General features: G+C 38.1%; 3 protein-coding genes across 3 annotated transcripts; 1 reads left to right on the forward strand and 2 right to left on the reverse strand.

The window, feature by feature from the left end:
* Nucleotides 1-36: 36 nt before the first annotated feature.
* Nucleotides 37-2,533, forward strand: LOC137585086 (ribosomal protein S6 kinase-like 1). Its single transcript, XM_068300737.1, has 3 exons — nucleotides 37-247; nucleotides 317-1,984; nucleotides 2,043-2,533. The coding sequence occupies exons 1-3, from the start codon at nucleotides 152-154 to the stop codon at nucleotides 2,256-2,258; spliced, it is 1,980 nt and encodes a 659-aa protein (XP_068156838.1). The 5' UTR covers nucleotides 37-151; the 3' UTR covers nucleotides 2,259-2,533.
* repo (reversed polarity) lies at nucleotides 2,048-6,070 on the reverse strand. Its single transcript, XM_068300739.1, has 3 exons — nucleotides 5,090-6,070; nucleotides 4,790-5,019; nucleotides 2,048-4,244 (listed from the first exon to the last, which is right to left on the reverse strand). Exons 1-3 carry the CDS (start codon nucleotides 5,759-5,761, stop codon nucleotides 3,323-3,325), a joined length of 1,824 nt encoding a protein of 607 aa, XP_068156840.1. The 5' UTR covers nucleotides 5,762-6,070; the 3' UTR covers nucleotides 2,048-3,322.
* A 7,415-nt stretch (nucleotides 6,071-13,485) lies between these two features.
* On the reverse strand, nucleotides 13,486-15,348 carry Mdh2 (malate dehydrogenase 2). The gene is made up of 4 exons (XM_068298952.1): nucleotides 15,187-15,348; nucleotides 14,774-14,981; nucleotides 14,254-14,450; nucleotides 13,486-14,188 (listed from the first exon to the last, which is right to left on the reverse strand). The coding sequence occupies exons 1-4, from the start codon at nucleotides 15,250-15,252 to the stop codon at nucleotides 13,649-13,651; spliced, it is 1,011 nt and encodes a 336-aa protein (XP_068155053.1). The 5' UTR covers nucleotides 15,253-15,348; the 3' UTR covers nucleotides 13,486-13,648.
* Between the last annotated feature and the right edge of the window lie 13 nt (nucleotides 15,349-15,361).

Here is a 15,361-nt window from a genome sequence, read left to right on the forward strand (position 1 = left end):
TTTTTGTGCCATAACTAAGCGTATCGATTTTTTCAGGTCATCACTAATAAAAATAAGCATCTGTTTAGGAGGGAAATAAATATAATGAAATTTGTAATAAAAACAAATTCTTTAAACAACTATGGTTAAATAAATCAAGTGCTTTATTAAGATGACTCTTAATCTGGGTGGCTGGATACACAGCTTCACAGTGACGGATACCCAACAACACAAAGGAGGCTACACAATTTATAAAATCACATCGATTGTAAGTATGAATGGAACATATCGCAACCGAATCACACGAAATTCTACTCCCCCAATTACCAATTAATAGGTTTTTCCGCGCTCAGTACCTCAAGCATTGACATGTTTGGTAGTCTGGAAAAGATTTCATGAGATAAAACGATTGCATCGAGAGCTAAGCCGTCGGCATAAGCAACTTCAACTGCCTGGGAAATTGCCTGTGCCCACGGACTCCAGTTATTTCAAACGCTTTGATGCGGAGGTGATACAACGACGCAAGGAGTACATACTGGAGTTGATGGATATTGTGGCTCAACATCCGGCTCTGTATAAATGTAATACGTTCACTCAATTCTTCAGCGAAAAGCAGTCACCCAACGGGTCGCCCCTGAAGAAAATGTATGTAGAGCGCACATTAAAAGCAGCAGATGGACACACAGAAAATCCTGCTGGAGCCATTGCTGATATTTGCGACGAATTGGATTTGCCGTATGATCCTCTTGATGCTGGAGGGATCAATCCCCTAGATCCTAGATGCGATAAAGAACAAATAAGTAAAGAAATTAAAGAGAAGACGAAAGACGAAAAGCAGCAACAAGAGCATGATGAGATAGATCACCCAAAACTCTGCATGTTGACGCCCATGGCTTCTGTAGAGGAACCTACAGAAGAAACGGAATGTGACTTTAGCGATTATATCTACGAGGCTGCCCTAGAATTCAGCCATGCTGTCCAGGCAGAAGTTAATCTTGAGTATCCAATGGCCCATGAGCATTATAAAAAAGGTGTGGATCTTTTACTTGAAGGATCCAAGTTGGATTCGAGTGAGGAACGCAAATTCATAGCCAAAGCTAAAATAGCTAAGTATTTGGCGCGTGCCGATGACATACAAACAAACTTCCTGCTACATCCTCTGAAGAAATTACCATTTCAATTGTCTTTGGATAGTCCCAGTGTGAAGCAATTAGAATTACCATGGAATCAATTGGCTAAATATAAAGTTTTGCGGGTAATACAAGAAAAAGTCATGCTGGTGCAATGCATCACCAAGCCCCACGAACCTTTGGCCATAATGAAGGGTATTGAGAAACCTTCTAGCAATTCGCTGACGCAGAGTATCTTTCTGCCACAACAGGTGCCATATATGGCGCAATTGATCAATTATTTTCAATCAGAGCAAAAGATATTTTTGCTTTTAAAGCAGGCAGAAGGTGGAAGACTCTTTGATTACTTGTCCAGCTATAAACCCATGTTGGGCAAACATTTGGATAATTATGAGGAATTGTTTCCAAGCGAAGAGCAAGCGCAAAAGTTGAGTCTCACTAAAGAAAGTAATGTGAAAGATTTGGTTGATAGCTCCAAGCAATTAATTAATTCGGTTTCACACACTTTACGCAACTTGAATATGGATACAAATTCTCTTGATTCATCTGGGCAATCTCCCAAGCATTGCCCTTTGCCGGATACATGTCTTCGTCAATGGGCTTGCGAGTTGGCCATATCGATAAATGGTCTTCATGGCAAGGGTATTATATTGCGTGATCTACATATGTCAAATATTCTATTGGGTTCCAAGGGTCAATTAATGCTTACGTATTTTTATCAGAATGAGGGTTTAAGTTCGGATGATAATTATGTTCACAAGGCCTTGAGTTTGGAGGCCTTGGAGCAGCATTTCGTTGCACCAGAAAGACCATTTACATTTCGTTCCGATTGGTGGAGCTACGGTGTCGTACTCTATCATCTTTTGGTTGGTGTGGTAAGTGTGAACTAAACACTTTTGCGAATGAAATTTAAAATTTCCATTTTTATTCCAGTCTTTCAAATCATTGCATCCTGGTCAATTGGAATTGTACAGTTGTGTTCAATATCCAGCTGAATCTTTTGATATATCAGACAATGCTAAAGATCTATTAGAGCAATTATTACAATTACAGCCAGAGCAAAGATTGGATTATGATCAAATTATGATGCATACATTTTTTGAGGGATTGGATTGGCTGGATGTTCTGGCACATGGTAATGGAATGTAATCTCTTAGTTTATAAATTTTGTTTTTTGTTGAGTTCTTTTTGTTACTTTTTCACTTTTTGTTTCTTTTTTGTTGTTATATGGTACAAAATGTTTATTGTTTATTTATAACTATAATTTATATTACTATAAACATTGCAAAAAAAGTATTTCTAGTTTATACAAAAAGCCACATGTATATATAATAATAATAATAATAACTTTGTAAAGCCAAACATAAAGAACTAATATTTATACAAAATGTTATATGTTTGTATAAAAACTAATTTATTGCCTATTCTGCACAACAGCTTGTAAATTTATTTAAACATACTACAGTATAATTAACTTAATTTTGGGCTTTCAGGTTATCAGAGGAGCGCTCCTTAGTTAATTGGTGCTTTTTTTGTAAAACCTCTATTAACCATTTTGGGCTCAAATTGCTAAAAAGGCACATTTCGAATGCATCAGGAATTTGTAGAACTAACTTAAATATATTTTTATTGAACTATGGCATATATGGATGTTATCTATCTGATCAAGAAAACCAAGAATCATCTTTAAGTTTTGGCAAGACTTGTTCGATTTTGTTGTTGTTACAACTTAATAGAAATTATACATATACATATTTAAATGTTAATTAGATAAAAAAAGGAACCTACAACAATATGACAAGGAAAATAATGAATATATACCAATACAAGAACCGGACGGTTTCAAAAATCTCTTCCAAATGATAACAAAATAAAGGAATGAAAAACAAAAATTTAATAGAAATTAAAAGAGCTAACTATTGTTGTTGTAGCAAATCTGCTCTTAACATGTGATTTCAGAATTTAAGACCTATACAAATTTTGAGAAAAATCAGCTATATTTCTTTGGAATACCCTATACGTACTTTGATTTTGATTGTTCATCTGTTGTTGTTGTTGTTCTTTGAAATGCTGCACACAATGTGGCCAAATGGTTGTTCAAAATGGCCTCTTGAAACGACAGTAGCTACTGCTGGTAGCTGGCGACACGAAGGGAGGACAGCGTCTGGATGATGGTAGTTGTTGTTGCTGTCGTCGGTGTGTGAGCATTTCCTTTAGTGCAAAAAAGGCGGCAGGACATAGCTCTGTGCCTGTTGGCCTTGGGTGGGATCCTCACTCTTGATCACAGTTGTTAAACCGCTGTCATTGTCATCGCTCCCACCGCCGGTGCTGCTGCCACCGCCAGCTCCGGAACCGACTGGTGCGGTAACATAGTGTGCCTGAGCCTCAACCAAATGACAATTGCCAGGACTAGTGACCTCTACGAGGCCAGTTTGATGACATTGAACCTGCACATATTTAGCCTCCTCGGCGGTGAGGTATTTGGTGCCATTCAGTTGTTGTTGTTGCTGATGTGACTGCTGAGAATGCTGCACAGTGACCAAAGTTCCATCAGCCAGTTGCTGCTGCGAGGCTTGCATATCCGTTGTCTGGTAGCCGGATTCCGGATCACCAGTTGCAGCGCCACCATTGCTGCTGCCACCACTACCTGCTCCGACTCCGACTCCACCCTCTAAACGTGTGGGACTGCCATAATCAAAGTGTCGCATGGGAAACAATTGTGATTCATGGACATAGGGTGCATATTGTCCCGAATATGTGCCATAAGGACTGGCTGCCGGTGACAGTAAACTGAATTGTGGCGTCAGTTCGTAGGGTGTCTGATAGCTAGTCCAACTATCCATGCTGCCCGGCGGTGTCACAGTCGTTGTCTGCGGAAAGGTGGCAAACGGCGGAGCCAGAGAACTGTTCAATGTTGCCGTCGGCGGAGTGCTGCTACTTGTCTTAATGTAACCCGTTTTCCGTGGTGGCTCGTGTTTTCGCCATTTGGCCCGTCGATTCTGGAACCAAACCTGCACCCGGGACTCGCTTAAGTTCAGTTTCATGGCCAGTTCCTCGCGTGCAAAGACATCTGGATAGGGGGCACGTTCAAAGGCACGCTCCAGCTCCTCCAACTGATAAGCCGTAAATGTTGTTCTACAAATAAACAACAAAAAAAAAACCATTTTATATTTAAGTTCACTTGGAATTCGAAACATGGAGTTATTTGACTCAAAAAGGATTTTCTATAGACCTAATTTATTTCTAAATTTATTGATCCTGTTTATTCTTTAAAAGTCACTTGAAAAAGTTTTCGTTGTCTAAAATTTAACAAGAAATACAATTTAATTTTCTAATTCTCAAAATTTGATCTTAATTTTGAAATCTGAAAGGACGATTTTCGATTTCAGTTCGAGTCTTTTGGGTCTAATGGAATATATAATTCTAATAGTTTTTAGATTTAAATTCAATATTCCCTAAAAATCTATAAGATTGTCTTTTTTTGTAAATATTATCTCCAAAATAAGAGCCAAGTTTATAATTTTGTGAATAATTTTCCATTTTCTTGTGGTTTTTTTTATGGATATCTCCCATGGCTTTATCTATTATATTACTTATACGCACTGGGGGACAAAAGTTTATTGCTTGCATTACCCCTCACATAATTCCATTGATTTCCCGTCGTTAAATTAATTGCTTACCTCGTTTTCTTCTTCTTAATGCCATTGGGATCGCCCTTTTTCTTGTTGTTGCTGTCCTTCTTGGGAGGCACTGGAACGGGAACACCACCAGCAACACCTACTGTTGGACTTGTGGCTGCTCCATGTCCAGCTGTGCCGTTGGGCGTACCATTCGATGATGATGAGCCCGATGACGATGATGTGGAGGCAGAATGATCCAACTGTCCGCACATATCCTCGGGCTTTTTCTGATGCTTTCCCAAGGATGTTGTTGCCGCTGCCGCCGCCGCCGCCGATGTTGCTGCTGCTGTCGTTGCAGTGCTTCCCCCCAGCATTGCCATTGATCAGTACTGGCGTGGAGTCTGTCATCATGCCATTGGCATCCTTATGACTATGATGGACTGGACTATCGCCATAGAGATGATGCTGATGTGAATGAGGATGTTGCTGCTGCTGCTGATGTTGTAGTTGTTGTGCCTCATATGGATCTTTGGGTGAATAGTCCAGTTTGCCATTTAAAGAATGATAATCCATGATTCCAACCAGTTGATGTTGTTGGTGTTGTTGCTGCTGCTGTTGTTGTTTGTGATGCGTCAGGATGCCATTGTGATGGTTAAGCGGTTGTGGTGGTGGCGTAATGGCATAATGCTGCTGCTGCTGTTGATGATGATGATGATCCATTAGCTTCTGTGGCGTTGAGATATATTCATATTTCTGGCTGGGTGAATAGCAGCCCATTTTGAAATCCAATTTTTGCACATAATTTGGAGAGCCACCGCCACCGTTGGGTAAGATGGTGTTGCAATCGGGAAGGCGTTGTTGTTGTTGCTGGCTGCACAACTCATGGACACTGCCCAGCATGGCGGGATGCATTGCATTGGCTCCCGCCGTAGTTGCTGCTGTTGGCAACAAGGGTTTAGCTCCCAATGGGCTAAGAGGACCGCCGCTGGCGAAGTCCCCAAAGATTTGATCATCAAATGCAGCATGCTCCATCTTACACACACTTTCACACACTCACTCTCACACACACACACACACGATCACAGGCACTTTAAGGTAATTTCTAATCCATTTAAACGAAAGGCGCGCCAAAATTCAAATTGAATTAATTGCTTCTCTTTGCTTTTTTGGTTTTGGTTTTTGTTGTCAAATGAATTAATTGCCTTTTGCTCTTTTTTGTTTCTTCTATGTGTGTTATTATTTATATTTTTCTTCCTTTATTTATTTTTACTTTTTTTTCTCCTTCGTCGAGTGTTGTCTCTCTGTTGTCAACCGCTCAAGTCTTTCTTCTTAATTGAAGACCACAACGGACGATGATTGCCTTTTTATACCACTGCCAGCGACCGGGCGACTGAGCCTGCCCATCCGACCAATCAGAAGCGAGTAATGGCCATTGAGCGAGAGGGATGACACACAAGCAATGGCCATTGAGAAAGCAGGACGGCATCCAAAACGAAAAAAAAAAAACACACACTCTCAATACTTGTTCACGCTGGATGATGCTGGCGCGTGTGACTGGGTTTCGCTTTAGTTTTGTTTTTTTTCTCTCTTTTTTTTGTTTTTGGGAGGGGTGTGGTTCGGGTGGGTTGGTCTCTGTCCAGTTGCCAGTACCAGCAGAAAAACAGCTGGGAAAATAGTTTTCTTTATGGCCAGCAGGACACAAAAACACTCCTGGGAATGGAGTCTCGTTTGATGGGAACAGAAGAACTTAAGATTATATTCGATTTTTTATAGCTCGACTTGTAAATATATTGAAATTCTTATAAATCTGTAGTTAAATAGTATCAAAGTTTCAAATCATTGCGCAAATTTCCCTTTCGAGATCCAAGGATATAATAAATGTTTCCTTGGCTTTTTCTTGTAAATTTTGATTCTAAATTATTTATTTATTTATTCTCAATTATTTAATATTTTAAATTGTGGGTTTTTGAAATATTGTGTAATACTTTTTTAAAGATTTCAAAGTTTTGAATTGTTCAATGCTCACGATTCTGAATTTACATCTCAATTAGAGCTCTGATAGCTGCATAAGTCACCTTAAGATCCAAGTAAGTGGAAAAAGTAACTTTACCTTTTAGAACTTTGTTACATGAGGCTTAAGTTACCCTCATTGTCCTTATATCCCTTGCGTGCTCAAAATTAAAGTAAGCTGCATATCAAATGCAGGTATAACCAAATTAAAGAATTTGATTCATGCTTTTGCATATTAGTATACATCTAAGCACATGTTCCGCTGTCCCTTCATACATAAAATACTCATACATTCATTGTCCAAAGTCAGACAAATGTCCATCATATCACATACATCGCAATGTTCCAATTGGAAACGCTGTCCGGCAGCAGCACATATGAGGGCATATCCAAAAAGGCACTGCCGAGGATGCAGAGGTGAAGAGCGGCAATCAACCACCATTCTCGTTAAGGATCCGATCGGATCGGATGGCACGCTTGCGACCTTCTCGACGACTCATCGCGACGTTCTCAGAGCGCGTGTCACCCCCTTTTTGTAATGTGCGCGACCTTTTGGTTAAATGCTGGTACTTTCGATCGAGGCGGTGTGCTTGTGGTGTGGTGGGACATGAACTAAGTCGGAGCGTAGTTAAATTGTGTATGTCATGGGTCACTACATTTAGTCAAAGGTAAAGATTTCATGGCGAAAATTTGAATAGCGAAAATGTGCTAAATATGTGGGTAGGGAAATGAAAATGATGTTTAAGGACACGACAAGATAGCAGCACTCAATGGCGAATATTAGCTAGAAATAGTCAGGATAAAGTTTTTTGTTTTGAAACAGTTTCAATTCATTTCGCGACTTCTTCCCCTTAATGTCACCCAAATAAACCCGCATTGATCAATCCAAAATCCTTAGAGTAAAACATCAACTTTCTCCCCAAAACAGAAAAATGTCCTTCATAAAAGGATCAACATGTTTTTCCCAGCAATAAGAAATATTCAATAGAAATATTTTAGAGAACGGAAAAAATCTCTCACCATTCGATACTTTTGCAGGTTTCCAAAATGCGGGCAGCGGAAACGGAATACGTATTAAAATTGCTTATGGGTTTCGGGACGGGAATGGGATGGGATGGATGGACTTACAGCACGCGATCGGCAAAATTGAAAACGGAAAATGCACCCCAAATGGGTCATAACCCAAAGAGAAGTCCCAGTTCTTTGCGTGTGAATAAAATCGAATACAAAACGTTAAGAGGGAATGAGAAAAGTTGTTTTCGCATTTGACGATTACGTCAATTATGTGGGCTTCTTTTGCCACTCAAAGGATAACTAAGAATAGATGGCAGGGGGATAATATTGATAGCATCTTCAGGAGATCAAAAAGTTAATTACCACTTCAAACTGTTTGTGTGTGACTTTTGAACTTAACGGGGCAAAGAAAGGTAATTGAGAAAAATATCTTAGGTAGTATTGATAATGAGATGAAATCTATAGAGACAAGGAAGTATATTCACATAGGGGTTAATAACTCATTATTAAATTACCTATATAGGCAACTATTTCTTAAGGGGTAAAATGGCCTTCTTAAAGTTGTTTAATAAAGTTTGAAAACTATCTTTAAGAACTTCAAAGTTCAAAGTTTTCATCCGTGTTTCTCGATTTGTGATCTTATATACTCTGACTCTTTTTGAAAAGGTCTTTCAAGTAGTCAAGAAATCAAAGGGCTTACTTTTTCTACATAGTAATAGATTGTTGTTGCTTAGATTTATATTCGTTCATAGACCCGATCTGATGGGCTTCCATTATATCTTTATTATATTAACTCGAATAAGTTTACAAATCGAAAGAAATTGTTCAAGGAGTGTGATAAAAATCAAGTCTCAAAAGCCAATTCTTTTAAAATATCCATCGAAGGGTATACTTTCTCAATTCTAACGTTTAGTAAGATGGAAATGAATGCAAAACGAATTTGGCCACTAGAAATATACGTATTTAGGATGATTTCGATTATAGTTTTTAAAATTAGACCCCTTTAGGGCCAAGTGTTTGCACTTTTAATAGAAGAAGTTTCAAATTTAGGTATCTTAATATATTGTGCTCGATTCGGTTTGCTACTATGAGATTAACCAAAATCGTATAAATTTTCCTGTACATTATTTATCTTCGTTATTTCTTTTTTTCCTATTCTCTTGTAGTCATCATCACTTGACTTCCTCCATGTCTATACATACATAAATACATACAAATAATATGGTACAGTTGTCGCAAATACAAGTCACAAAGCAAAGTGCGCTCCTAAGCTGGTTTCATTTGTTGTTGTTGTTGAATATTTTGTGATCATATTTTTTCCATAACCATTCGTAACGTACAGTGAGACACATGGAGAGACACATACTCACATACCCACACTTGTTCAACTTTTGACAGCCATTCCGCATCATCAGAATCATCGTCGTCAGCATCAGCATTATCACATTGTATTACTGTACATACATATAGATATATATGTATCTGTACAGACGACGACAACAGAACGGACATATGTATTTTTTACTCTCCAGTATTCGGTTTTGTTTTTTTGTTATGCATTTTTCTATACCCCCAAAGTATTCGGCGATTGTGATCTGCGGCAAACAGAATTCCAATATGGCGTAGACACACTCACACACACTTGCTAACTCACATATACACGACGTAGAGTGTCAGAGTGTCCACCCATACAGTTGCATTCAATTAAGCTTCGTTAAGATCAATTTAAAATCCCGCATAAAATATCAAATAGTTTTTTTTTTCTGTTTTGTGTTGTTTGTACTTTAGTTCCATTTCTGCTAGCTATTCGGTCTGGTCTTGGGCTTCACATCATTTCGAAATTCCCTGTTATCCCCACTGTCCACTACACTGCATCATTTTGTCATGCCAGGCGTATATATAGATGTTCATAGTTCTCGTTTTCTTTCTTTCTTTTTTTTTTTTTTGGCGTCGCCATAGAATACATTTTGGACTTCAAGTCCCCGCAATAATATCCATATTCTCCTCCCCAGTCTCCTATTCTCTCATCTCTTATTCTCACTAACAGATAAACGTTTTCCCCTTTTTACATGATACATATACATACGTGGAGAACGAGACGGATGTTGGACCCTGCTGATCTTTGACCCAACTGATCTTCAACAGAAGAGAAAAGCTGAAAAAACAATGCAATGTTCGATTTGGTTTTAGTTTCTTTGGCATTTTGCAATTACTTATATGAGATTTTTATGGTTTTCTTTAGATTGTTATGTATATGTACATGACATGAATCATTTATTGTACCGAATTGGTAATTTTCTTGATGTTTTTCCCATTTAACCTAAGATTTCCATTGAAGAGATATCCTATGCATATAGAAGAAACCCAAATCTATTCAAGAACCACTTCTTTATCCTTTTTGTAGAAACTGAAACCTAAAAACGTAATCCTATTTCACTTTAATGAAATAGTTTAAAACTTCTGATGCCTTTGCGAGAAACTCGAGAGAACCAATAGATATTCCAAAAACAAGATATAATATGATTATGTAGAAAAAATATAGAAATTTAACAAAAAATACTTTTAAAAAGCATTAGTCTAATACTAGAAATTTAAAAATGAAAGCCTTTTTGTCCAAACAAGTGTCCAACGATCCTTGTATCATAGTGTTTAATTAATATGTTTGCCATACAAATCAAATCAATTACTATTAGAACAATTTGATTTGGTTTCATTAAAACGGCTAAATGAAGATAATTCGATTTGAAAGCAAAACCATTTCCACTTTCAATAATTCTAATCTATTTAGCCCAACCTCAAATGGGCAGACATTGACGAGTGAAAGAGATGGCATTACACACACCCCCGACTTAATTATCAGCGATCAAAAGGCAACGATAACAACACCAAAACAATCAATTGATACAATTCCATTCATAAAAATCAAATCGGGAAAAATGCAAGCGAAAAAAAGAATCAGAGACCCAGCTGATTGGCAGTAGCAGGCAGTGGGAAGGCCCACCAATTGGTCGGGTGCAATGGGCAGAGATGACGGGACGGGATTGGATGGGACAGTCGGCTTGTTTAATGAAATAATGAGCCTGAGCCAGGAATCAATTTTCAAATTGCCGGCCGGCAAAATCATAATAACAAAAAAACTGTCTCTCTCTCTCTCTTGTGTGTGCGTGTGTGTGAGGGAGACAAATTGGTATCCATGGATTTAACAACATATCATATCAGCCAGTCGACCTTGTACAATTTTATTTAATTACAAACAATTAAAGTCACAGCACAAGCCAATGCGACGCCCACCAAACACACTCACACACACAGTAACAATAAAATGCCATAAGAAGGCAGGCAACCCAGAGGAAGAATTAAAATTTCATTAAAATTTTGCACTTGATAACATTTGATTTCCACTTATTTATGCCCTCATAAATAGGCTACACTTTTTTTTAATACAAGTCCAAAGTGAGAGGATATGTAGATTAATAGTTTGAGCCCGTGTTAAACTTTACGATGCGAATCGAATATATTTTCCCAATCAATTGCATTTAAAACTATAAAGTAATAATAACTAAAGAAGAATCCACTCAAGCTAAGAATAATCCTTTCAAACTATTAATTCTAAAATACTTTTAAACTGTAATCTAACTGCATTTGGAGGCTTTTCCTTTTACTCAATCTGAAACATTTCGAATTTAGGTACCTAATTTTGTATGGAATTGATGGCGGGAATAAATCATTCCCCGTAACATAATGGCAATACTCCATGAATCTACTTGAAAATCTACTACATCAAGAGGCTATATGTAAACCATGTAAAATTGTAGACAAGAAACTTTCCTAACAACCTTCAAAATATTTCTTTGTAGGCCATTACAAAATATAATTAAGTTTTTCTTTATTTCTTTTCGATAGGCTGGTAGAAAGTTCGTCCTATCTGAGAGTATTTTATTTATTATTTTAAGGCCAAAACTAATGACTGCTGAAAGAAGTCCTTAAAAGTCTTTAAATTCTTTCACAACATTGTTATCTTTACAAACAACAAGGACTAATCAAAAAATCTTTCAAATCTGTTTTGCGGTGTCTTTCTAAAGGCTTATTTGATTCATGATAAGATGAGGTTTAGTTTGGTTATTTCATAAAAATATTTGAGACTCTCATTCAGGTTTTGCTCATATGACGGGTATCAAAGGGTATTCTCAATGCGGTGCATATAAAAGGTCTGAGGTTTTTCGTTTTATTCCCTATTTTTATATCGATTTCAATTAGGCAATTCCTCAATAGCATCCTTCCATTTGGCTGTCCAACTGTCTTAAATGGCGCCTTCGTCTTGGCATACAATTGTCGACAATTAATTTGAATTATACTCACTGGGTTGCGATTTTTTTTTCAAGTACTACCCAGCATAGTCAGTAAGACAATTATAAGGGCCAAGCCGAGCCAAGCGGTTGACATCTTCAGTTCAGTTGTGGTCTGTGTTTCTCTAATTATGTGTAATTTATTGGCGTCCACTTGGTTTTGTCGAGAATTGTGGTCAATGGTCATTTAATTTTTAAGTTTTTGGGACTATTTTTACCTCAAACATTAAGAGATTTCAGTTAAATATGGGTACTTTAAATAATCCAGAGTGATTTGTGGATATACAAAGAGTGAAAATTACTTTATTTTGACAAAGATATTTTGGATTTGTAGATTGAATACTTAAAGCCATCAAATTATGTATCTTATATCTCAATTTGAACCCCCTTCCCATGTGTTTATCTTTTTGTTAACACCAACTTGTGATTTCGTGTGGTTAATTCATTGATTTCTTGAAGATAATTATACCATATCGATGGCGTATACATAACATGTGCAAAAAACAAAATTTCAAGAAATATTTGAGTTATTTATGTCACATCTTTATATAGAAGATATATAATGTTATAAACTGGAAAGATCATAAAAAATTATTACTCCATAAACTGTTTTACATATGTATAACCGACATCAACAACAACAAGAAATTCCAAAATATATATAGGCACTAGTCGGAGACGGTGCCGCCAAGCTATGGAAAAATGCTTAGACTACGGGGATCATCATCATCATCATGGTGAAGGGAGAGAGAGAGAAAGAGTGAGAGGCAATAAGGGAGGTTGTCATGGAACGTTTGGATGTACATATATATACAAATGTACATACATATATGACATGCGGGCAAGTTTTTTAAATTGATCTTAACGAAGCTTAATTGACTGCCCATGTATTAGTGTGTCCATGTGTACTCCGTGCAGGAGCCCCATGATGATAACGACTGTCGACTTGGTGTGTGTGCCACACTGAGAGAAATCGTTTTATAAATGTAGGTTAACAAGTCGAAAGGTTCTAGCCACATGTGGTCTAAGATTTGGTTGAGTGTACACACAAGTGTTGACCGAATATATTTCTGTTAAATATGACGATCCAAGATTTCTTTATGGATCAAAGTATACAAATACCTATCAGAATCACAACAAATATAATAAAAGGAAGTGCATGAAGACAATCAAATCCTTTGAAAGTTTCTAAGTTTCATGTTCATCTGAATGTATCCAAACCATAAAGTTGATAATAATATATTCAATTTAAACGTAAACTAAATCTCTGAAATGTTATATACAGGTATGTAACAATCTTCCCTTTTTTTAACCTTAAGAATGATTATTTTGTAGAATTTTTTTTTAACTTGGACCCCTTTTCAACATAACAGAAAACAAAGGGAATTCCAAAAAATTTCTAGTTTTATTTTTCTCTGGACAACATAGATCTTTCGACTTAAAGCATAAACGAATTTGCTAAGTAGTAAACCGATTGTAACAAGGTAACTGAAGAGGGTTGGATGGAGGAGGATGGGTACGTGGTATTGAGTTGCGCAATTTCCACTATTTAGGCATTGGCAAAGTCAATACCCTTCTGGATGTTCTTCTTCAGTTCAGGAATGGCTGCCTCCAGCAATTTCTTTTCGTAGTCATTAAGCTTGGGCAGACCCAGGTTCTCTTGCAGACCATTCTTGCCCAAAACCAAGGGAGTGGAGAAGAAGGTAGCCTCTGTGATATTAGATTGGACATAGGAGCACTCAATCACATTCTTTTCACCATTCAGACCCTTAAGCAGAGAGCCAGCGAAACGGGCACCAGCATAGGCCATGGAGAGGGTAGCCGAACCGGCACCAGCCTTGGCCTTCACGACCTCAGTACCGGCCTCCTGAATGCGAACGGTCAACTTCTCAATGGCATCCTGGTTACCCTTGAACAGGGGCTGGCTCTGGGAGAGCACTGGCAAGATGGTGACACCAGAGTGACCACCAATTACGGGAATCTGCACAGTCTGGGGATCCACACCCAAGGCATGGCCAATGAAGGCACGAGCACGCACCACATCCAAAGTGGAGACACCGAACAAGCGCTTGGGATCGTAGACACCAGCCTGAAAGAGCCAGAATATAAAGGTCAGTGCCAGATCCAACTTTTTTAGGTAATCGATGGACATACCTTCTTCAGAATCTCAGCGGCAATGGGCACGCAGGTGTTCACTGGATTTGTGATGATGGCTACCAAAGCCTTGGGGCAGTTCTTGGCAATGGAGTTGGAAATATCCTTAATAATGCCGGCATTGACATTGAACAGATCATCACGAGTCATGCCCGGTTTGCGGGGTACACCAGCGGGGATGACAACTACATCGGATCCTGTATGACAGAAACAGAGAAAGAAAGAGAGAGAGAGAGAGAGGGAAAATGAGTTTGATGTGATTTTCATTTGACTTTTGAGCTTTGATGATAAGTCAGTGAACGACCTCCTACACCCTCCACATTATGATTACGTGCCTGAGCAAATGGCATATGCTATGTTATCTTATCAAATTCTATTTTTTTCTCCCCCGTTAAAGAAGTTCATGCAAATCACATGAGAAGACCCTTGGAATGAATGCTCCCTCTTTCTTTTGCCGACATCTTGCAGTTATTTTTCTGTATCGCTCTTAACCTCACTTTTTTTGGGGTCCTCTACTCACCCTTGAGGGAATCAGCCAATTGGTCGGCTCCAATGAATCCGGCTGTCTTGCTCTTGGTGTCAATGTGAGACAAATCGGCAGCCACACCGGGCGTATGGACAATATCATATAGAGACAGATCGGTGACCAAGGGGTTCTGCTTCAACAGCAGAGACAGAGGTTGACCAATGCCGCCAGCGGCTCCGCAAACGGTCACCTTGTAGTTGTTCTACATAAGCAAAAATCAAATAATATAACACATTAATATATAAATATTTCGTGTTGATATAATATCAATTTCATCAATTGCATATAGTATCTACAGATTTGTATTTTGCTACATTCTATTCTCTATGCACTTTTTATTATTACGTAAACGTGGAATGGAAATGCACAGAGATTAGGTTTGGAATTTTCTGTTTGTGTGTATTTACCTGCTGGCCAACAGAGAATTGTCGCACACCTTGAAGGGCCAATTGTTTCGTTACTTGCTTCAGCATTTTTCTTTGTTTTTTTCGGGTTATAAAGAATTAAATATTAAAGAATTAAGTCCACAGCAGCCAAGAGCCAAATATCCACAAAAGCCAATGCCAAAGATGTGCGAAAAAA

Source organism: Drosophila tropicalis, unplaced genomic scaffold (assembly GCF_018151085.1).
Source record: "Drosophila tropicalis isolate 14030-0801.00 unplaced genomic scaffold, ASM1815108v1 contig_878, whole genome shotgun sequence".
Classification (NCBI taxonomy): domain Eukaryota; kingdom Metazoa; phylum Arthropoda; class Insecta; order Diptera; family Drosophilidae; genus Drosophila; species Drosophila tropicalis.

Bases quoted from the DNA above. Each gene is read 5' to 3' on its own strand.
- LOC137585086 (XM_068300737.1), top strand. From the start codon at position 152: ATGACTCTTAATCTGGGTGGCTGGATACACAGCTTCACAGTGACGGAT. The intron at 248-316 runs GTAAGTATGAAT...ACCAATTAATAG, and splicing joins TTTATAAAATCACATCGATT to GTTTTTCCGCGCTCAGTACC. The intron at 1,985-2,042 runs GTAAGTGTGAAC...TTTTTATTCCAG, and splicing joins ATCATCTTTTGGTTGGTGTG to TCTTTCAAATCATTGCATCC.
- repo (XM_068300739.1), bottom strand. From the start codon at position 5,761: ATGGAGCATGCTGCATTTGATGATCAAATCTTTGGGGACTTCGCCAGC. The intron at 5,020-5,089 runs CACTGCAACGAC...TTGGGAAAGCAT, and splicing joins ATGGCAATGCTGGGGGGAAG to CAGAAAAAGCCCGAGGATAT. The intron at 4,245-4,789 runs GTAAGCAATTAA...GTTTATTTGTAG, and splicing joins ATTAAGAAGAAGAAAACGAG to AACAACATTTACGGCTTATC.
- Mdh2 (XM_068298952.1), bottom strand. From the start codon at position 15,252: ATGCTGAAGCAAGTAACGAAACAATTGGCCCTTCAAGGTGTGCGACAA. The intron at 14,982-15,186 runs GTAAATACACAC...TTGCTTATGTAG, and splicing joins AATTCTCTGTTGGCCAGCAG to AACAACTACAAGGTGACCGT. The intron at 14,451-14,773 runs GTGAGTAGAGGA...TCTGTCATACAG, and splicing joins ATTGGCTGATTCCCTCAAGG to GATCCGATGTAGTTGTCATC.